The sequence below is a fragment of the Capra hircus genome, chromosome 18, assembly GCF_001704415.2.
Source record: "Capra hircus breed San Clemente chromosome 18, ASM170441v1, whole genome shotgun sequence".
In the NCBI taxonomy this organism is placed as follows: domain Eukaryota; kingdom Metazoa; phylum Chordata; class Mammalia; order Artiodactyla; family Bovidae; genus Capra; species Capra hircus.
Window position 1 is genome coordinate 44088898 of NC_030825.1, and position 23645 is coordinate 44112542.

Consider the following 23645-nt stretch of genomic DNA (forward strand, 5'->3'; position numbering starts at 1 on the left):
TTTAATAGGTGCTAAAGTAAATATCTGTATGGTCTTGTTTGTTTTTGTTTTTTGAACATGTATTTTTTTTAATTGCACAAACTATACTGTGATAACAACAAAAACTTTTTCAATGAAGAACATTGCTCGGTATTTATTACCTTTAACAGAAGACAGTTTTCATTTTCCCTTCCATTCTTCTTCATCCTGTATCTGTATATGTATTTTACTTATTTATGACTTCAATATAGGTAGTTTTTATAATGATCATATGCTTTTCAATATACAATTGTATATTTTCACAAACAATTATTATGTAAATAGTGATAGCTATATAATTTAATCTTTTTGGCATTTTTATACCCTGGTCATTTCACTGTTTCCTTGTTTCCCAATTTGGGGTAGATTGTTCTGACTGTGTAGTTAGACCCCTAAAATTGCTTACTTCTCATTTTAAAGTGGCAGGATAAAGATGTTAGTGCTCTTACTTTTTTTTTAGAATTACTTCAGAGCAATTGAGAAAATGAAAAATAGTCAAATTCCTTCTCTGATGAAACTAGAGAGTCCTGTAATCTGGAATCGCAGTATATGAGGAAGGGCTGCCAAATCCAGTGAAACTCCTAGAAGTGTAGAAAGATGCTGAGAGAGGAATCTCAAAGCTGCAGATTTTAGAAAAACCTGTCAAAATTTAGTCCTCCAAACTTACTGGCATATCCGGAGTTGGGGGCCGTGATGGCTAATGGGACTGGATGTAAGGAGAAATGACAGAAGCTTTCCTGGAGACACTCTGATGTGAAAGAGAAACAAGATAGACAGGCTGAAAGGCGTCACAGAAACACGCCATTTTTATAAAAGTTAAGAAGTTTAAGAAGACCAGGATAAAGAGAGAAAACTTGCATTTTCAACAGCCCCGAAGCCGCCAATCTCTGTTCACTAAAATGAGGAAAAGACTAAAACCTCACTCTGTAATCCACTCTGAAGCACCAGAAAAATTCTTGCAGGCATAAGTTATGGCCCAGGCCTCTCCCCTGCGTGAACTTCCGACATGTAGCTGATTGGGTAAGAACTTGCCACATTCAGAAATGACTTAATACTCAAAAAGGAGCTAGTACAGGATCTGTACAGTGATACTGCAAGAAAAAGGGGAAGAGAAAAACAAGAACGAACGATACATGAAGAATAGTCACCAGAAAACTTTTACGGCAGAGGCAAGAAGGTTCTAGCCAGTCATGTCACACTGAAAAGCAAGCAGAGTACAGTGTTTGCCACTGCAGAAGGTGAATGCAGGTTAGGGATATAGCAAGGTATATGCCGTCTTTAAGGAGAAGCAGGAAGATGACAAAAGGAGACGAAACTTGAGCTGATAGAAGCTAGTCAATAAATAGAATATTTAAAGGCATAATCATAATAGATAGAACTCATGACTACAGGAGGCCAGAACCTGCAGAAAGCACAGAGAGAGAAATGTTGGACAGGACTGATTCAACAAAATCAAATTAGTAAAGTTAAAATAGCAAAGAGAAGTGACAGCTGAGAAAAACAGCAGCAAGACTGCATAATTTGCGTCCCAAAGGAACCAAAACCATGAAACAGGAAAAGAAAAAGAAGTTTAAATGTGTAATTCAAGAAAACTTTCCAAAAATAAAGGAAGACTTCAGTCTACAAATTGAACAGTGGGTCCCAGGAAGATTTGGCCTAGAAAAGTCATTAGCAAGTTGTAGTTATGAAATTGCTGTACTTGAGTAGTAAACAACTTTTGGTCATCGAGACAAAAACATCAAGTTACGTATAATAGGAGACAAAGATCAACCTGGCTTCAAAGTTTTCCATAGTAACATCTAGTGCTCCAAGACCACGAATGATGTCTAAGAAAGTGATTTACATACTTTAACCTAAATAAGAAAAGGAGTATGTCAAGGCTGTATATTGTCACCCTGCTTATTTAACTTCTATGCAGAGTACATCATGAGAAACGCTGGGCTGGATGAAGCACAAGCTGGAATCAAGAGTGCCAGGAGAAATATCAATAACCTCAGATATGTAGATGACACCACCCTTATGGCAGAAAGTGAAGAGGAACTAAAAAACCTCTTGATGATAGTGAAAGAGGAGAGTGAAAAAGTTGGCTTAAAGCTCAACATTCAGAAAACTAAGATCATGGCATCTGGTCCCATCACTTCATGGGAATTAGATGGGGAAACAGTGGCTGACTTTATTTTGGGGGATTCCAGAATCACTGCAGATGGTGACTGCAGCCATGCAATTAAAAGACGCTTACTCCTTGGAAGGAAAGTTATGACCAACCTAGATAGCATATTCAAAAGCAGAGATATTACTGTGCCAACAAAGGTCCATCTAGTCAAGGCTATGATTCTTCCAGTGGTAATGTATGGATGTGAGAGTTGGACTGTGAAGAAGCCTGAGCACCGAAGAATTGATGCTTTTGAACTGTGGTGTTGGAGATGACTCTTGAGAATCCCTTGGACTACAAGGAGATCCAACCAGTCCATTCTAAAGGAGATTGTTCCTGGGTGTTCTTTGGAAGGACTGATGCTAAAGCTGAAACTCCAGTGCTTTGGCCACCTCGTGTGAAGAGTTGACCCATTGGAAAAGTCTGATGCTGGGAGGGATTTGGGGCAGGAGGAGAAGGGGACAACAGAGGATGAGATGGCTGGATGGCATCACTGACTTGATGGACATGAGTTTGGGTGAACTCCGGGTGTTGGTGATGGACAGGGAGGCCTGGCATGCTGCAGTTCATGGGGTCACAAAGAGTTGGACGTGACTGAGTGAACTCCATCATATATAAGACACCATACAGATTTTTTTGACTCTGAGAAACATGTATTTTTAATAACACTTGGAGAAGTTGGTAGAGAAAAACTTTATCCTGTCAAGAGATAAAAGGCAAAACAGTGATAGAAAAATTGTCAGTGAAGTTCAAACTTATTTAACTCTAGGACTAAGACTAAATAGTTACAGAACAAAACATACGTGAACAGTGGGAATGAATTGAGTCACTCAGTCGTGTCTGACTCTTTATGACCCTATGAACTGTACAATCCATGGAATTCTCCAGACCAGAATACTGGAGTGGGTAGCCCTTTCCTTCTCCAGGGGGTCTTCCCAACCAAGGGATTGAACCCAGGTCTCCCACATTGCAGATGGATTCTTTACCAGCTGAGCCACCAGGGAAGCCCATGAACAATGTAATAACATGTAATAATGTTATTCTATAATAGTAACACACACAGTGTAATAATAACATAATAGCACAAATTAGAAGAGGAATTGGAAAGAGAAGGTAAAAGACGGTGGAGGTATCCTGATGTATCTTTTATAGCTAGAATTCAAAGTTTTAACTAAAAATCATGTCCAGAAACAGACACACAGTATATATAAAAGAACATTCCAAGAAAAATATCAAGTAAAATTGGCAGAGGAGAAATATGAACTTCATAATAAGATTGTCATTACTCCTTATAGGAAGTAAGTAGATACTATCCATAGAGGTAAAGAAGTTATCCTCTGAGGTTATAAAGAAAGGTAACCCCTAGAACAAAAACATAAACCGTCCAAGTTAAAGACACATGTACACGCATGCAGCCACACACACACATAGAAACAAGCAGACAAATCATGTAGCGAAAGATTTGTTCTGTTGCTGCTGCTGCTAAGTCGCTTCAGTCGCGTCCAACTCTGTGCAATCCCATAGATGGAAGCCAGCCAGGCTCCCCCATCCCTGGGGTTCTAAGCAGCAAAAAGCATGATACAAAATGTATTAACATAACTATATCCAAATGTTTTTGTTTAAATAAGTGTCAATGGGTTTTACTCATCTGATAAAAACTCTGGATCATAAAGCAAAATCTGAATCACGTCATATATGCATATTATCCTCCCAAAACAAAGTTCCTTAGAGGGATCAGACCAAAGGTGAAGGTAAAGTCGCTCAGTTGTGTCCGACTCCTTGCGACCTGATGGACTGTAGCCTACCAGGCTCCTCCGTCCATGGGATTCTCCAGGAAAGAATACTGGAGTGGGTTGCCATTTCCTTCTCCAGGGGATCTTCCCGACCCAGGGATCGAACCCAGGTCTCCCGCATTGGAGGCAGACGCTTTAACCTCTGAGCCACCAGGGAAGCCCATAGACCAAAAGTGTAGATAAAGACTTAATAAATGCAAAAGGGGGAAAGAAAGTCTCAGACAAAAAATTTTATTCAGTGAAGCAAAGAAGGTGAATGAGATATAACCTAAATCAAATCCCTTACGATTATACAGTGGAAGTGACAAATAGATTCAAGCGGTTAGATCTGATAGAGAGCTTGAAGAACAATGGATATTGTACAGGAGGCAGTGATCAAGATTGTCCCCAAGAAAAAGAAATGCAAAAAGGCAAAATGGTTATCTGAGGAGGGCTTACAAATAGCTGAGAAAAGAGAAGCTAAAGGCAAAGGAGAAGGAAAGATATGCCCATCTGAATGTAGATTTCCAAAGAATAGCAAGGTATGATAAGAAAGCCTTCTTCAGTGATCAATGCAAAGAAATGGAGGAAAACAACAGAACAGGGAAGACTAGAGATCTCTTCGAGAAAATTAGAGATACCAAGGGAACATTTCATGCAAAGATGGGCTCGATAAAGGACAGGCATGGTATGGACCTAACAAAAGCAGAAGATACTAAGAAAAGGTGGCAAGAATACACAGAAGAACTGTACAAAAAAGATCTTAATGACACTGGAAACAGTGTCAGACTTTATTTTGGGGGGCTCCAAAATCACTGCAGATGGTGACTGCAGCCATGAAATTAAAAGACGCTTACTCCTTGGAAGGAAAGTTATGACCAACCTAGATAGCATATTCAAAAGCAGATATATTACTTTGCCGACTAAGGTCCGTCTAGTCAAGGCTATGGTTTTTCCTGTGGTCATGTCTGGATGTGAGAGTTGGACTGTGAAGAAGGCTGAGCGCCAAAGAATTGATGCGTTTGAACTGTGGTGTTGGAGAAGACTCTTGAGAGTCCCTTGGACTGCAAGGAGATCCAACCAGTCCATTCTGAAGGAGATCAGCCTTGGGATTTCTTTGGAGGGAATGATGCTGAAGCTGAAACTCCAATACTTTGGCCACCTCATGGGAAGAGTTGACTCATTGGAAAAGACTCTGATGCTGGGAGGGATTGGGGGCAGGAGGAGAAGGGGATGAGAGAGGATGAGATGGCTGGATGGCATCACTGACTCGATGGATGTGAGTCTGAGTGAACTCCAGGAGTTGGTGATGGACAGGGAGGCCTGGTGTGCTGTGATTCATGGGGTCACAAAGAGTCGGACATGACTGAGCGACTGAACTGAATGACCCAGAGAATCCCGACGATGTGATCACTCACCTTGAGCCAGACATCCTGGAGTGTGAAGTCAAGCGGACCTTAGGAAGCATCACTATGAACAAAGCTAGTGGAGGTGATGAAATTCCAGCTGAGCTATTTCAAGTCCTAAAAGATGATGCTGTGAAAATGCTGCACTTAATATGCCAGCAAATTTGGAAAACTCAGCAGTGGCCAGAGGACTGAAAAAGATCAGTTTTCATTCAATCCCAAAGGAAGGCAATGCCAAAGAATGTTCAGACTACCACATAATTGCACTCATCTCACATGCTAGCAAAGTTATGCTCAGAATTCTCCAACCAAGGCCTCAACAGTACGTGAACCAAGAACTTCCAGATGTACAAACTGGATTTAGAAAATGCAGAGGAACCAGAGATCAAATTGCCAACATCTGTTGGATCATTGAAAAAGCAAGAGAGTTCCAGAAAAACATATGCTTTATTGACTACACCAAAGCCTTTGACTCTGTAGATCACAACAAACTGGAAAATTCTTCAATAGATGGGAATACCAGACCACCTTACCTGCCTCCTGAGAAATCTGTATGCAGGTCAAGAAGCAACAGTTAGAACCGGACATGGAAAAACGGGCTGGTTCCAAATTGGGAAAGGACTGCATCAAGGCTGTGTATTGTCACCCTGCTTATTTAACTTATCATGAGAAATGCTAGACTGGATGAAGCACAAGCTAGAATCAAGATTGCCAGGAGAAATATCAATAACCTCATATGCAGATGATACCACCCTTATGAGAAAGTGAAGAGGAACTGAAGAGCCTCTTGATGAAATTGAAAGTGAAAAAGCTGGCTTAAAACTCAACATTCAAAAAACAAAGATCAGGGCATCCGGTCCAATTATGGCAAATAGTTGGGGAAACAGTGTCAGACTTTATTTTTCTGGGCTCCAAAATCACTGCAGATGGTGACTGCAATCATGAAGTTAAAAGACACTTGCTCCTTGGAAGAAAAGCTATGACCAACCTAGACAGCATATTAAGAAGCAGAGATTACTTTGCTGACAAAGGTCTGTCTAGTCAAAGCTATGGTTTTTCCAATAGTGATGTGTGGATGAGAGTTGGACCATAAAGAAAGCTGAGCACCAAAGGATTGATGCTTTTGATCTGTGGTGTTGGAGAAGACTCTTGAGAGGCCTTTGAACTGCAAGGAGATCCAGCCAGTCCATCCCAATGGAAATTAATCCTAAATATTCATTGGAAGGACTGATGCTGAAGCTGAAGCTCCAATACTTTGGCCACCTGATGGGAAGTTCAGTTCAGTTCAGTTCACTTCAGTCACTCAGTCGTGTCCGACTCTTTGGGACCCCGTGAATCGCAGCACACCAGGCCTCTCTGTCCATCACCATCTCCTGGAGTTCACTCAGACTCACGTCCATCGAGTCCGTGATGCCCTCCAGCCATCTCATCCTCTCTCATCCCCTTCTCTTCCTGCCCCCAATCCCTCCCAGCATCAGAGTCTTTTCCAATGAGTCAACTCTTCCCATGAGGTGGCCAAAGTACTGGAGCTTCAGCTTTAGCATCATTCCTTCCAAAGAAATCCCAAGGCTGATCTCCTTCAGAATGGACTGGTTGGATCTCCTTGCAGTCCAAGGGACTCTCAAGAGTCTTCTCCAGTACCACAGTTCAAAAGCATCAATTCTTCGGCACTCAGCCTTCTTCACAGTCCAACTCTCACATCCATACATGACCACAGGAAAAACCATAGCCTTGACTAGACGGACCTTAGTCGGCCAAGTAACATCTCTGCTTTTGAATATGCTGTCTAGGTTGGTCATAACTTTTCTTCCAAGGAGTAAGCGTCTTTTAATTTCATGGCTGCAGTCACCATCTGCAGTGATTTTGGAGCCCCAAAAAATAAAGTCTGACACTGTTTCCACTGTTTCCCCATCTATTTCCCATGAAGTGATGGGACCGGATGCCAAGATCTTTGTTTTCTGAATGTTGACCTTTAAGCCAACTTTTTCACTCTCTTTCACTCTCATCAAGAGGCTCTTTAGCGCCTCTTCACTTTCTGCCATAAGGGTGGTGTCATCTGCATATCTGAGGTTATTGATATTTCTCCTGGAAATCTTGATTCCAGCTTGTGTTTCTTCCAGTCCAGCATTTCTCATGATGTCCTCTGCATAGAAGTTAAATAAGCAGGGTGACAATATACAGCTTTGACGTACTCCTTTTCCTATTTGGAACCAGTTTGTTGTTCCATGTCCAGTTCTAAGTGTTGCTTCCTGGCCTGCATACAGGTTTCTCAAGAGGCAGGTCAGGTGGTCTGGTATTCCCATCTCTTTCAGAATTTTCCGCAGTTTATTGTGATCCACAGAGTCAAAGTCAATAAAGCACAAATAGATGTTTTTCTGGAACTCTCTTTCTTTTTCCGTGATCCAGCAGATGTTGGCAATTTGATCTCTGGTTCCTCTGCCTTTTCTAAAACCAGGTTGAACATCAGGGAGTTCACGGTTCATGTATTGCTGACGCCTGGCTTGGAGAATTTTGAGCATTACTTTACTAGCATGTGAGATGAGTGCAATTGTGCGGTAGTTTGAGCATTCCTTGGCATTGCCTTTAGGATTGGAATGAAAACTGACCTTTTCCAATCCTGTGGTCACTGCTGAGTTTTCCAAACTTGCTGGCATATTGAGTGCAGCACTTTCACAGCATCATCTTTCAGGATTTGAAACGGCTCAACTGAAATTCTATCACCTCCACTAGCTTTGTTCATAGTGATGCTTTCTAAGACCCACTTGACTTCACATTCCAAGATGTCTGGCTCTAGATTAGTGATCACATCATCATGGTTAACTGGCTCATGAAGATCTTTTTTGTACAGTTCTTCTGTGTATTCTTGCCACCTTTTCTTAATATCTTCTGCTTCTGTTAGGTCCATACCATTTCTGTCCTTTATCGAGCCTGTCTTTGCATGAAATATTCCCTTGGTATCTCTAATTTTCTTGAAGAGATCTCTAGTCTTTCCCATTCTGTTCTTTTCCTCTGTTTCTTTGCACTGATCGCTCAAGAAGGCTTTCTTATCTCTTCTTGCTATTCTTTGGAACTCTCCATTCAGATGCTTACATCTGACCCATTTGAAAAGATCCTGATGCTGGGTAAGATTGAAGGCAGGAGAAGGGGATGACACAGGATGAGACGGTTGGATGGCATCACTGACTCGATGGTATGAGTTTGAATAAGCTCCAGGAGTTGGTGATGGACAGGGAAGCCTGGTGTGCTGCAGTCCACGGAGTTACAAAGAGTCAGACACGACTGAGCAACTGAACTGAACTGAGGTAAAGAAGGACGGTGTTTCAGTGATATACGTACAAACTACAAATAGTACTATCTGTGTATCAAATAAAGTATTTACAAAGCAAAAACCACAGGAGATGCAAGAAGAATATAGAAATACATTAGTATTGAGTTTTAATTCTTTCCCATTCACACAAAAGCATGAGAACAAAAATAAGTAAGGAGGGACCTCCCTGGTGGTCCAGTAGCTAGGAGTCCATGCTAGAGGGCCTGGGTTTGATCCCTGGTCAGGGAACTAGATCCCATATGCTGCAATTAAGACCTGGCACAGCAAAATAAATAAATATTTTTAAAAATAAGGGTATAAAGACCTAGTAATATTGAATATGATAGACCCAATCTATAAAAAGAGAATATACACTCATCTCCAGTTTCCAAAAGAACATTCACTAAAACATTGATAAACTAAGCCATAATAAAAATCTCAGTCCAAAAATACAGAAATTATACGATAATATTCTCTAATCACTGTGTGATAGCACATAGTCTTGGCTTGTTCCTGACTTTGGCATAAAGGTCACAGTATCCCCTTTATTTAAATAAACATTGGAGATAACTAATTAAAAAGAAAAATCAGTACCTTGAATTTTAAAAATAATCTTTGACCATGGGTAATTAAAACTGAACTTGTAGAAATTGCAAATGAAATCTAGAAAATATTGAAAACTATGTTTCAGAATTAATGCTGCTACTGCTGCTAAGTCGCTTCAGTTGTGTCCAACTCTGTGCGATCCCATAGACGGCAGCCTACCAGGCTCCCCCATCCCTGGGATTCTCCAGGCAAGAATACTGGCGTGGGTTGCCATTTCCTTCTCCAATGCATGAAAGTGAAAAGTGAAAGTGAAGTCACTCAGTCGTGTCTGACTCTTAGTGACCCCATGGACTGCAGCCTACCAGGTTCCTCAGTCCATGGGGTTTTCCAGGCAAGAGTACTAGAGTGGGGTGCCATTGCCTTCTCCTTCAGAATTAATGAAATGAAGTATTATTCAGAAGAAAATTTACAGCTGAAAATACTTTCATTATGAAATAAATGAATTATTCCACTTATGAGGTCTCACAACAGAAAGAAGGATAAAAGTATTAATAAGAGAAATTATCACCTCAAAAGTAAGAATAAGTGCATAAATGAATGGTTATTTGGAGAGTGAAAACTAGAGAAAGATAAAGATGTGCTAGGAAGTGAAAATATCCAAAAATTACAAAGATCATGAAATATGGTCACAGAGAAAACCATAAAGACCATGAAATAAGAAAGAGCCACATGATACTGTTTTGTTTGATTTTATGCAAGTTAGATGAGTGGGTAACGTGGATGATTTTCTAGAAGAATATAAATGACCAAAATGGCCCCAGTAAACACAAATTATTTCTGTACATGTGGTAGAGAAAACTTGAAAAACACCTACCTAACCCCCACCCCCAAAATACCAAATGCTGTTGATTTTATGAAGGAATTCTGTCAAACTCTTAAAAAATTCCACTGTCATTTGAGCTTTTCTAGAACACTAAAGAGGAAGAAAATTTCCAAGATATTGTTATAAATCAAGAATTAAACACTGAACCTGAGGATCAGAATATAGCTATAGTCAGTTCTTATTTCCATCAGTTGCAATCTATAGTCACTGAGAACCGTGAGTTAGAGAATACTGAACCATTGCTCTTGGGAAATATGTACATGTGTATAGCACACTCATATCACACAGAGGTTGCAGTCTTAAATCCTAAAATCTCCTGGTAGATTCTATTTTCTTTTTTTCACACACACAAAAAATTAGGTTCAGGAGTGTTACATGAGTTGCCTGAGGCCGTCCACTAATATTTGAAAGAGCTGGGACTCAAACTTTGTCCACTGGCCCCAGAGCTGGGGCATCTTGCACTGTGCTGCTCTGCCCGGTACTGAAAGAGGAGATAGAGTTATTGGCAGACGATGCAACTATGTACCTGTTCACCCCAAGAGAATCTAAAAAATGGTTACAAGCAGTAAGAAAATTCAGAATGTACCAGAGTTTAGATACACTGAAGCCAAAATTAAATACACAGAAGCCACCATAATTTTATTTTTACATCTGTCAAAAACTGCAATTAATAGGGAAGGAAGACTTCACACATGCCCTTGTAAAAAGTGTTGCCTGGCAGTCCTAGAACACTCCCTTCGGTCCCCAGCTCTCCTGTGACTGTTTCAGCCTTTTCTTCCCTGCTCCCCTTCACCAGACCTCCAATCTTCACAGTTAGCTAGTGACACTGCTTCCTGTTTCACCGTGTAGGGAAGGAAGAGATTATTTTTCCTACTACCCGCCTAGGTTCATCTGGCTGGAGTCCCATAAATTGAACTGGCGAAAGACAGGTTAACAAGAGAAAAGCGTATGAATTTCTTCAATACAAGTTTTACGAGAGACAAACACCTTCGTAACGAAATGACTCAAAGAAATCCTTAAACCTTTGCATGTTTGTACTGGATTTGATGAAGAATCGAAAGTAACGGGAGAATGGGATGGTGTGTGAGCCCAGGGTAGTACACTGGGGACACTGAGCAAGGCCTGTTCATTCAGAGTCCTCTCAGCACCCTCCATCTTCAGAGATAAGAGGTTCTTTTCCTCTCAGAAGCCACCTCTCACAAGTCTTAATGACGGCTTCCAGGGAGAAACGAAAGGTCAGAGTCCATTCTGCACCTGCCATCCATCCAGTTTCTTCAGCTTAAAGTGTTCAGTATGCCAAGGTGCCATATTTTGAGGTAACGTGTTCTGAACTTTGTCAGCTGAGAAAGCAGAAGCAGAGTAGACGAGATCGCCCGCCTGCCTCCACTCCATAGCTGCCCACGTACTCGCCCGCTTCCTGCCCCACGTGTGCCAGACCCGTGGCCCTGTCCTCCACTGATGCACATCGCTCTAGCGGTTACTTCCCTCTCACACTTTCTCCCATCCTGGAGGGAATAGTCCACTCTACCCTCCCCCCTTCTCTTGCACTTACTGTCCCATTTTTCTGCTCACCTTAACACCAAAATCCCCCCCCCTACCCCAGAGTTTGGGGACTGGTCATCTGTGTTCCTCTCTCCTTCTCTCTCTCAACCCCGTTGCAGTCAGGCTTCACCCATGATGTTGTGCTTAAAAATGCCTGGCTAACATCACGGATATCCCCCAAGTCACTTAACTGTGGGCTTCCCTTGCGGCTCAGCTGGTAAATAATCTGACTGCAACGTGAGAGACCTGGGTTCGACCCCTGGGTTGGGAAGATCCCTTGGAGAAGGGAAAGGGTACCCACTCCAGTATTCTGGCCAGGAGAATTCCATGGACTGTATAGTCCATGGGGTCGCAAAGAGTCGGACACGACTGAGCAACTTTCACTTTCACTTACTTCACTAACTGTAGTGGTCATTTCCCGGTCCTCATTTTACTTGACCTGTTAGCATTTCTTTTCTTGGCTCCAGTACACACAGACTCCTGGGTTTCCTCCTGCCTCTCCAGCTGCTCCTTTGACTCCTTTACAGGCTACTCCTCAGCCTCCTGAGTGACCTCTTATTGGCAGAGAACCCTAAGAATCAGCTCCTGTATTTTTCCGTCCACCCTCAACTGCTAAGAACAGCCTGTCTATAGCTTTAAATGCCATCTCTGTGGGCTCCCCAGGTGGCTCAGTGGTCAAGAATCTGCCAGTGCGGGAGACGCAGGTTGGATCCCTGTGTTGGAAAGATCCCCTGGAGTAGGAAATGGTAACCCACTCCAGTATTCTTGTCTGGAAAATTCCATGGATTGAGGAGCCTGGCGGGCCGTAGCCCACAGTGTTGCCAAGAGTTGGGCACGACTGAAGTGACTGGGCGCGCGTGCACCATCTCTGCGCTTGCAGCTCCCAGGGGTCCCTGCTCAGACATCCCCCTGAACTTCAGACTTGTGTATCCAGCCACCTGCTTGATCACCTGCATTTGTCCAGTAGGCATTTCGGACTTAACTGACTTAAACACCTGACCTTCCCTGGCTGCAGGTGTTTCTCCTTAAAAACCAAATCTGTAAATAGCAACTTTGTCCTTCAGTGGCTCAGGATTTTTGTCCTTAGAGAATTCTAGTCCTTTCAAACACCATTAAATCTTTTAGGAAATCCTATCAGTTTTCTTTCTGGCTGCGCTGCGCAGCATGCAGGATCTTAGTTTCCCCACCATGGATTGAACCCACCCCCCCCACCATCCCCCCTCCCCACCCCCCTGCCGCATTGGAAGCATGGAGTCTTTTTTTTTTTTTTTGATTGGAAGATAATTTTTTTACAATATTGTGGTGGTTTTTGCCATACATCAACTTGAATCAGGCACAGGTGTGCATCTGTACCCCCATCTTGAAACCCCACCATCAACCTCACCCCCCACCCCATCCCTCTGGGTCGTCCCAGAGCACTGGCTTTGAGTGCCCTGCTCCTGCATCAAACTTGCACTGGTCATCTATTTTACATACAGTATACGTGTTTCAATGCTGTTCTCTCAAATCATCCTACCCTCGCCTTCTCCCACATAGTCTAAAAGTCTGTTCTTTACATCTGTGTCTCTTTTGCTGCCTTGCATATAGGGTTGTTGTTACTGTCTTTCTAAATTCCATATATATGTGTTAATATACTATATTGATGTTTCTCTTTGTGAGTTACTCCAGTCTGTATAATAGGCTCCAGTTTCATCCATCTTACTAGAACTGACTTAAATGCATTCTTTTTTATAGCTGAGTAATACTCCACTGTGTATATGTACCACAGCTTCCTTATCCATTCGTCTGCCGATGGGCATCTAGGTTGGGAAGCGTGGAGTCTTAACCACTGGACCGCCAGGGAAGTCTCTCAGTTCTCTTTTAATAGTATCTAGAATCGGATCGCCACTCACAACCTCCGCCTTTGTGTCTGCGAGGATTACTTCAGCGGCTCCCCTCCTGCTTTCCGTGCTCTGCCCGTGCCCTGTGGAGTCTATCCTGAGCGTAACAGCCAGTGAGATTCTTTTCGATGTTCGGCAACGTATGTCTGCTCAAAACCCTTCACACTCAAGCACAGCATGCCTAACACCCACGTCCTACCTCACACCTCCCTACACACCCACCTTCTAGCTCAGGGCACAAGCCCAGAGTCCGTGTGCCTCCCAGACTTGGGCCAGCCCCCAACCCTCCCTTACATCTCAGCTTCTCTCTCTGCGCCTTTGGCCGCTCTGACACGGCTACCCCTCCTTTGCTGCTTCTGCTCAAAGCACCCTGTCTTCTCCATGCTCTCCAGGAGTGTGTGGGCTGCTCTGACCTCCGCGGGGCCCGCTGCCCCACCTCTTCCAGGCTCTGGCCAGTGTCAGTCCATCAGTGAGACCGTCAGTGCCCACCTCCAGGACCGCAGTACCACCCCCTTCCCTTCCACCCCTCTTCTCTGCTTTCCCTTTTCTGTTTTACTGGTTTATTCTCTTCTCCTCCTGCTCTGGGTTATAAATTCCACGAAGGCAGAGATTTGTGCCTCTTTTGTTCCCTGCTAAATCTCCCGGCAAAAGATTGCTTACAAATTGTTGGTGGTTAGTAGGTATTTGTTGAATGAATAAATGAATGGATGGATGGATGAATGAGTGAGTGAGTGAGGAGATTAGAAAGATACAAATCAGAAGCACCGAACCCAGGTGGCAGGCTAGGTTTGGGTTTTTATGTTTATTTTTATTTACCTCTTTGACTGCACAGGGCCTCAGTTACGGCGCGCAGGACCTTCAGTCTCTGTCGTGGCGCGCAGGACCTTGTGTTTTCGTTTCAGTTGCAGCAGGCACACTCTTGGTTGTGTCATCTGTGATCTCGTTCCCGACCTGGGTCCAACCCAGGCCCCGCAACCTGGGAACTCGGAGTCTCAGCCCCTAGACCACCTGCGATGTGTGGGGGGCTGAATAGGCAAAGAATAGTCATTCCTTTGTATCGATACCAGTCTTTCCTGGAATAGTTATTTCCCCTTTTAAAAAATGCATTGTTCTTTCTCACTGAAACTCAAACTGCTTGGGGTCAAGGACTGAATTCTTAACACCTTTTATTTCCTCAGCAAATGAATGTTCAGTGATGAGAATAGGTAATTTTCATTTGGCTAAAAGTACTAAAGTCACTCACTTTTTTAAAAAGTCTTTTTACCTTATGCTAACATTTTTGCGTATGTATTTGATACTACAGAATTTGTACATCTCCCCATTAAATACTCCTGCAAAGCAAGGAGTCTTTAGACCAAGTAGGGTTAATTTGCACAGTGGTAACAAGGGATAATAATTGCTTCAACTGAGCCTAGTGGAAGTACTGTCACTTCAACTAGTCTAACCTACTCACAGACACTGCTTGGCAACTGTCACATGTCACTGCTTTAATCAACTCTAGGGCGAGAATCATCCCATTCTAACAGATGGACATGAATTTAACCAGACAATAAACCATGTATGTGCCACAAATATGTTTGCTGAGGGCATGATTCCCTGTACAGAACTTTAAGAACAGCTGTCTTATCATGAGCTACTGTTTCTTGGTGAGATGATTTGTTAACTGAATTCTGAAAGGTTACATTTATCTTTAATGTAATCTTTAACGTTAATATCATCTTTAATGTTGGTTTTTCAGTGGCTTCCCCACTAACAGTTGCCTAGTTATTTGGGGGGGGGCAATTTTTATAAACAAAAGTTATTTACATGAGATTTTTAAAAGCTAATGATACGGTTCCTTTGCACATTTGGTGTGATTTTGTCTGAAAGGGCTTGTTACCTTTTGTATGTTGCTAAGATATGCATATCATTAACTGTGAGCTGTCATTTTTTTTCCTGATGCTTATTTCTTTTTAATACTTCTGTTCAATTACCATATAAACTACTGCTTACATGGTTTTAGCTGTATAATTTCTTAAAAATGCAGTCTTTTGTCTTTCTCCTTTTTTATGTCATTATCTTCAGAGACCATGTTTCTTTTTATTCTTTCAACAGTGCTTCTTCCCCTGTGGAACTTGTGCAGATTAAAATGTGAAGTATTATATTTGTTCATTTTACAATCTTTAGAGGGTAACTTCTATTGGTGTACATTTTCATTGGCACTATCCACCAGGCAAAGTATAAATTGCTGTATAAAAACTGGAAAAGTGTTTGAATGAGTAAAGCAGATGTTCTCCTAGCGTGAAGCAGATGTAAAACTTGCAAGTGTCTGTCTAATAAAGTACAGCATTTGGTTCTATACAGCTGGTGCTAAGATTACCAATTAATCATGTCGAAATGCATTTTTACTAATCAGGATCCCCTGTGTTCTTCACACATTCTGGCTATGAGAGAGAGAGATGGGGCACAGAAGTGGCTTTCTACTTTTAGTACTTTGAGCAGTGTTGGGTTTTTTTTTTCCTCATCTTTATGAAGTCAGTATCCTTTTATTTCTAAAAGCGTGTCAAATTGGAAGCCCCCTACGTGTGAATGGCTGGTTTGGTTCTCCAGTTTGGTTGGGCATGTGAGTTTGATGTTAGAATATTCCACCGAAAGCAGGCATACTTTCAACACCTTAAGGCAGCAGGAGAGAAGGAAAGGAATGTAATACATTTAATGGTTTGGTGTTTGTGTGTTTTGGGTTTTTTTTTTTTTTTTTTTTGGTATGGACAAAAGCTAGTATTTGCGTAATGTCAGTTCCTAGCTTCTATGGTTACTTGATCAAGGAGGAGGTTGAACATTCTAGGAACAAGTGATACAATTTAGTTTTATGTTATCAAAAGCAATGGAGCAGGTTTTGCTGAAAGATTGAAGGTGAATGGATTAATGTGACTGCTAAGAAGATAAAACTTTGTAGCTATAAAAGATACATCACAGATCAGTAGCAAATGTAAAAGCTAAAAGAGCTATATCATTTTCTGTCCTTTTTATAAAGCAAGTGTGCTCATGAAATTATGTTTCAGAACCTCATGGGCCTGGAATGTTTGCTTTCATGTTTGATTTCCCAAGGACAAATTTGTTTTCTATGAAAGGCAACTCAGTATATAAGAAGTTTTGCTACCCCATATCTCCTGGCTTTTTAAAAAAAGAAGAGTTAATAATGATAAAACGTAACACTTTGTTTTCAGTATCACTAAGTGGATGTTTACACACTCTTTGAAAGTTGAGTATTTCTTCAGTGCTCTATTCATGAATTGATTTATAATACTTTTTTAAAGGGTAGGAGAAATATTTCTTTAAGTATCATAAGGGCAAAAGGAAATACATTGCATAATTTCCATGAAGATAAATAGCATGAATGGTTCTTCTAATGAAATGTTTATTATTATTTGAAAAATAATTGGGGATGGGGAAAGCAAAGATGTGCTAAAAGAAGTTATCGACTAGAAAGTAAGATTTTCTGTGCTTTTCTTCCCCTGTAAAGCTGCATTTGTGGAAGATGGATCTGCTGTATAGGAAAAACACATAGATGGTATTATGTTTTAGACTGTGTGTTACAGAACCTGGTCTTTTTAAATACTGGTGTTAAAAATCTATAATAGGTTATAAAAATTTTTGTTCATTTATATTGTTTTATATATATATGAAATATAAGGTCTAAGAATATTAATAGGATGATTCTAGAAAGTTCCCCATGCTTATTACCAATTGCCTCCATATTTTGTATTACTGATTTAAATCTTAAACTTCATAAAAGCATCTTGCAACCAAATTGACTAATAGCTACGACTTTAGATTTTCAGTTCTTCTAAAATTGAGTATTTATATAAAAGCAGTTTAATATTTCTTATATCCATTTTCCTACAAGAAAATATTTCCACCAAGGCTACACTTATCAGAGTAAAATTCACATGTAAGAGATCTGCTCCATTTTACCAAGAATACCTTATATTCTTAGAATAAAAAGATTATCAATCTTATATAATATTATTAGCTTTTAGGTGAGTATCTAATGCAATTGTAGTCCTTTTATTTGAGAGACTTTTTTCGATGTCCCTATTTTGTTTCTAAGTAATAGTACATAAGAATGGTGTTTTTTTAAGGTTTTAATTTGTATGAAATAAAAAAACATTAACTCCAGAACATTAACTTATATGGAACTAGTTTTCTCCATTGTTAAAAATTATTTGTTAGAGAAAATTTTAAACATCCAGAAAAATAGAATAGTAAAATCAACCCCTATAATATATACCCAGCTTCAATAACTATTAACCTTCTGTTGCTTATTTATTTATTGAAGCATATTAATAGTTGATATACAGTATTACATAAGTTACAGGTATACAATATAGTGATTCACAATTTTTAAAGGTTGTATTCCATTTATAGTAATTATAAAATGTAGGCTATATTCCCTGTCTTACACAGTATGTCTTTGTAGTTTATATTTTTTTACCTTTTTGTTTTATTTTAGGGTATAGCTGGTTAATAGTGTTGTGAGTTTCAGGTGAACAGTAAAGGGACTCAGCCATACATATACATATTATGTATCAAGCCTTCCTTTGTTTTCTATTGGGGTATAGCTGATTACCAGTGTTGTGATAGTTTCAGGAGAACAGCAAAGGGACTCAGCTATACGTATACATGTATCAAGCCTTCTATTGTTTTATTTGCCAAGATTTGTTAACACTATTTTGTCAGAAGTTTTTTTGTTTTTTTTTTAAGTTGTAGTTCTGTGTCCTGTTTCTACAGTGACAGTAGATGTTTAAACAAAAACTAGGTCAAGTAAACCCAATAAACCTCACTTTATTTCAGGAAGTGGAGCGAGAAATCTCTTTCAGAACAGAATGTGGACTGTATTACTCCTACTACAAGCAGATGCTGCAGGCTCCTACCCTCATGCAAGGTAATCACAACCAACAGTCTTATTTAGAGTCTCCTGCATTCTTTTCTATATTCCAGCCAAGATATACTTCTGCACTAATACATTTTCAATGTTTTGTAGGGCTTGTGTAGTTTTTCTTTGTACTTGTATGGTTTTCCTTAACGTTATCCGTGAAGATGTTTTGCTCGGGAAGAAGTTACATGTAATATTGTCTGTAGCTCTCCTCTCTTTGCGTCTCAGCTCTGCTCCATCCCAGATTATCTGTTTGCAGTTTCTTGGTTTTACTGTTGTCGTCGTCGTTTTCTCATGATCATTTTGGAAAAGGTCCCTGTATTTAAAAGGAGTGTTGTCTGAAAACAGGAGACATTTTGGCAATGCAAATGAGAATTATGGTTGTCTTTTCTGTCTCCAGTGCCCCCATTCGTCCCCTTATTTGCAGTTACCTTTTTCCTCCATTTTCTGGGTTTCTAAGTGGTTTTATGTGTACTCTTTACCTTTACTCCATTTAATGGAACCCCCACAAAAGGCTCTCTCCTACTTAATATGTGCTTTATATCCTTAACATGGGTACAGTGACAGAGAATTGCCTTTTTCTAGGCTTTGTTTGGAATCAGGTGTATCTTTGGCAAGTATTCGTCACAGGTAATGTTTTGTACTTCTAATTTTATCACAATAGGAGACTTGAAATTTTGGCCGCCTTTCATTTTAGTGCCATAAAAGTTAATCCCTTGAGTCCTATGTAGATAATCACATTCAGACATAAGAAGGCAAATTACCCACCAGCCTTGCACTTAATGGTTTCAGCAGCCATTGATGACTGTTGCCTATGTACATTATTTCAGTAGTTAACAGAAGTGACTGTCATTCCTCCTGCATTTATTAGCCAAAACTCTGTTATGTAGAAAACCTTTTTCTCATCAGCTATTTGGTTACCCTGAAGTAGTTTATTTAAAAAAAAAAAAGTCAGGGCAAGTGTTGATTTCTCATCCCATATAGTTGATCCTCATTATTCATGGATTCAGTGTTTGCAAATGCGCGTACTCACTGCAACTTATCTGTAACCCCAGAGTCAGCAGTTCTGGTGCTTCCGTGGTCATTCACAAGCGTGTGCACAGCAGTGACAAATCTCAGTTGCCTGGTGTGCGTGTTCCCAGCCGAAGGTGAACAAGGTGGTACATTGCTTTCATGTTTCAGCTCTCAGACTACAGAGTCCTTTGCGCAGTCTGTTTAGTGCCATGTGTTTTGCACTTCTGTGCCTTTTGTTGATGACTTGGATATTTAAAGTGATCCCCAAGCATAGCACTGAAATGCTATGTAGTCTTCTTAAATGCGAGAAGGCTGTGGGGAAGGCATACGGAGAAAATACATGTGTTAGATACGCTTTGTTCAAGTGTGAGTTAGCGTGCTGTTGAGTTAAATGTTAGTGAATCAACAAATGACGTCTTTAGACAAAAACTCACATAAATCAAGGTCATGAGTTGATCATTTGATGAAAACACATGACCAGAAGCTTGGGAGAACCTAACCCTGTTTTTCCTACTCCTTCAGTATCTCTCAGTTTTCTTTGCAGGTTTATAGAACATAACTACAGTGAGTATGAGGATCAACTGTACTCACTAGTTCTCAAAATTATGAGTTGCTTCTCTAGCATTCTCTAAAGCAGTGGTTCTTATTGAAGGGCAGTTGTGTCCCTGGGGGACAACTGGAATGTCCAGAGATCTTTGATTGTTGCAGTTTAGAAGGGAGGGAGTGAGTGTGCTACTAGAATTTAGTGAGCAGAGGGCAGAGATGTTTCTAAACATCCTGCAATGCTCAGGACAGTCCCCCAAACAAAGAATTATCAGGACTAAAATATCAAAATACAGGTAGTGCTGAAGTTGAGAAACTGCTCTAAAGGTGAATAATGAGTATTTCCTAAGTATCACTGTGAATGCAACAGTTGATATATCAGTTCATTTAAGTCATTTGTTAAGATTATTCTTTTGCAAATGTCCAAACATATAAAAATGTAGAACTCACTAATGGGTTTGCAGTCAGGTATCACTCAGCTACAGTGGTTACCAATTTATGACCAATCTTGTCTCCTCACTACCCCCCACCCTCAATCTGGATTATTTTGGAGTAATTCCAAGACCTCATATTGCTTCATCTGTAAATATATCAGTATATTTCTCTAAAGAATAGCAACTCGTTTTTGTAAACATAACCAAGTTGTCATTGTCACAAATGAGAAATGACTTAGTATCAAATATCCACTCAGTATTCTCATTTTCCTGATTGTCTTACAGATTTTTGATGTAGTTTTTTGAGATCCAAGTAAAGCTCATCCATTGCAATCTTTTGCTGTGTCTCTTTCTTTTAAGCTATAGATTTCATACCATCGTTTTTTCTTGTAATTCCTTGTTGAAAACAAACACGGATTGCTTTGTCTGAGAGTTTTCCACTTTCTGGGTTTTGCGGGAGCCCCAGTGGTTGCATTCGGTGTTTCTCTGTTGTCTGAATTTCCTCTTGATTGGCAGTTAGATCTAGAGGCTTGCTCAGATTTAGGTTCTGCTTTTTGGCAAGGATACTTTATAGATGGTGTTGTACAGTTCCACATCAGGGAATGCACAATTCTTTCTTTTGGAGTTAGGCCTAGGCCATCCATTATTGAATTCTCGGCCTTTCACCTATTGGTTTGGCACCGCTGAGGATCACTACCTAAATCTGTTCATTGTGTCATGACTATAATGTGGTGATAATCCAAGTCTATAATTCCTGCCATCATCATCAGACGGAATTCCTCTCTAAAGAAAAACATTTTCTTTTCAGCTGTTTGGCAACCCAGAACTTCAATTCCTCAAGGAAAGGTGGGAGAAGCATTGCTCCTCTCTCTTTGTTGTAGAATGAGGTACATCTCTCGCATCCCCTAAAGGTTTGCTTTTTAAAATATCACCATAAATGCGTGGATCTCTAACATATTTGATGTGTTTCAATCTTCTGTGTTATTCTTCTTAACAACAAGCTGTCCAATCTTTGGCCAGTGGGATGCTCTTCATGTCTTCCTGATATGACTCCTGTAGTCTTTGCAGACTCCCTTGTTTTTGGCATGACAAGTTGTTTCAAACCCATTTTGTGTGTTTTCTACCCCTGGCTTAGAATCAGCTGTTTCTCCAGAGGAGCCCCAGTCCTCTTTTGTGGCTATTTTGAGACCACATTCTGGGTACTCAAGGCCCTTACTGCTGCTAGGTTGGTCTTTGTTTCCAGACTATTTTAGTGAGCAGAGCTAGGAAATGTGATTTTTTTTTGCCCTGAGAGAAAATATGAATATAGCTATTTTTAGTTCAAATTTAGAACAAGGTTTTACTTTTTCAACTTTATATTTGTATCTTTTTTACTTAAGTCAAAAACTTTGACTTATGACATTAACATCACTTACCTATCTTTTGCTGCTATGTATAATACTTACAGTGTAGAAATGATAATATTGCTACCAACAGTGTGACTGCCTGAAAAACAAAGCTGTCTTTGTAATTCTTTTTTATTTTTGTAGTTTTTGTTTGTGTGTTTTTTGCCTTTGGCCACACTGTGTGACTTATGGGACCTTAGTTCCTTGGCCAGGGATTGAACCTGGACCCACGGCAGTGAGAGTGTGGATTCCTAACCACTGGGCCACCAGGGATTTTTGTCCTTAGGATGTAGCCTCCTAGAAATTTATAGTCATGTTTCTCTATTCTCAAGAACACTGGAAAAAGGGTTTTGGGGGTATTTTTTAGTACCAACTCAGTAGGTATCTTTGTTTTATCTTGCTTTTGGTTTTCAGGGATTGCTTTGTAAAACATTTATATATATATATATATATATATATATAAAATATATATATATTTATACTTATTTTTAAAATGTTTTGCATGGTTCCAAAGTCAAAACTATAAAACGGGGAGCATTCAGGAAGGTCCCCGTCTCATCTCCACCCTGTTTCTTTGCTTACTCTTAAGGTAACTATTTGTATTAGTTTTTGGTTTATTCTTCTACAGTTAATATTTTCAATGTAAACAAATATTTTATATATTATTTTCCCTTTTACTGTAGAAAAATCCCTGCTTACTGTACACACTGTTCTTTATTTTGCTGTTTTTTTACTTGACTGAAATCTTCATCACTCTGTAGTAGAGTATCATGATATTCCTTATATATTTACTTACTTACATTCGTGCAGTGGCACAGTAGTCCTTTGTGTGGGTAACCATATTTTATTCAGGTAGTCGTCTTTGTCTGCTCGGAATGCCATAGCAAACTAACACAGACTGGGTGGCTTAAAAAACAGAAATTTATTTCCTCACAGTTCCGAAAGCTGGCAGTCTGAGATCAGAGTGCCAGCACAGTCGGGCTCTGGTGAGGACTCTCTGGGTCTGTTGATGGCCGCCTCTGCACCCTCACGTGGAGGAGAGATGGAGAGCAAGCTCTCCAGCGTCTCGTCTGATAAGGGCACTAATCCCATCATGAGGGTCCCCCTCTTCTAACCTTCATCTCTACCTAATTACGTCCCAAAGGCTCATCTTCAAATACCATCACACTGGGGGTCCTTAGGACTTTGACATAACACTGCTACGTGAGTCTAGTAGGACTGCTGTAACAAAATAACCCAGACTGGGTGGCTTAAACAGTATAAATTTATTTATTTTTTTTTCAGTTGTGGAGGCCAGAGGTCTGCAATCAGGTACTGTCAGGGTTGGTTTCTAGTGAAGCCTCTTTCTGGCTTGTAGATGGCCCCGTTCTTGCTGTGGTCTTAGATGCCCTTTCCGCCATGTGTATTCTTAGAGAGAGGGAGAGAGTCCCCTTTTGTCGGTTCCTCTTATAAGGACAGCAGTCCTGTCAGATTAAGGTCCCACCCTGTGACCTCACATATTAACCTTTTTACCTCCTTATAGACCCTATCCAGATACAGACACATTGGGATTAAGGCTTCAACACAGAAATCTGGGGAGACGCAGTTCAGTCCAAAACACCTCCCATTGATGGACTTTGGAGTTGCATGCATAATTTGGTACCCATGTCATTTTGTCTTTCTGCCAGTCTGTCTTTGGAAATAATTCCTAGACATGGGCTTCCTGGATCAAAGAGTAAATGCATATGTAATTTTGCTAGGTATTGCCAAATTCTCTTACACAAGAGTTATATCATTTTGCCTTCCCAGCTACAGTGTATGAAAGTACCTTCAGTTCAGTCCAGTCCATCAGTCATGTCCGACTCTGTG

At 40.5% G+C, this 23645-nt stretch overlaps 1 protein-coding gene across 1 annotated transcript in view; it reads left to right on the forward strand.

Annotated features, from left to right (window-relative positions):
* The window catches only part of DPY19L3 (dpy-19 like 3 (C. elegans)), a 77998-nt gene that overhangs the window by 9665 nt on the left and 44688 nt on the right, over positions 1 to 23645 (forward strand). Inside the window, exon 4 of the mRNA XM_018062257.1 lies at positions 18340 to 18430. Coding sequence (XP_017917746.1) covers positions 18340 to 18430 — 91 coding nt within the window. The remainder of the gene's footprint in view (positions 1 to 18339; positions 18431 to 23645) is intronic.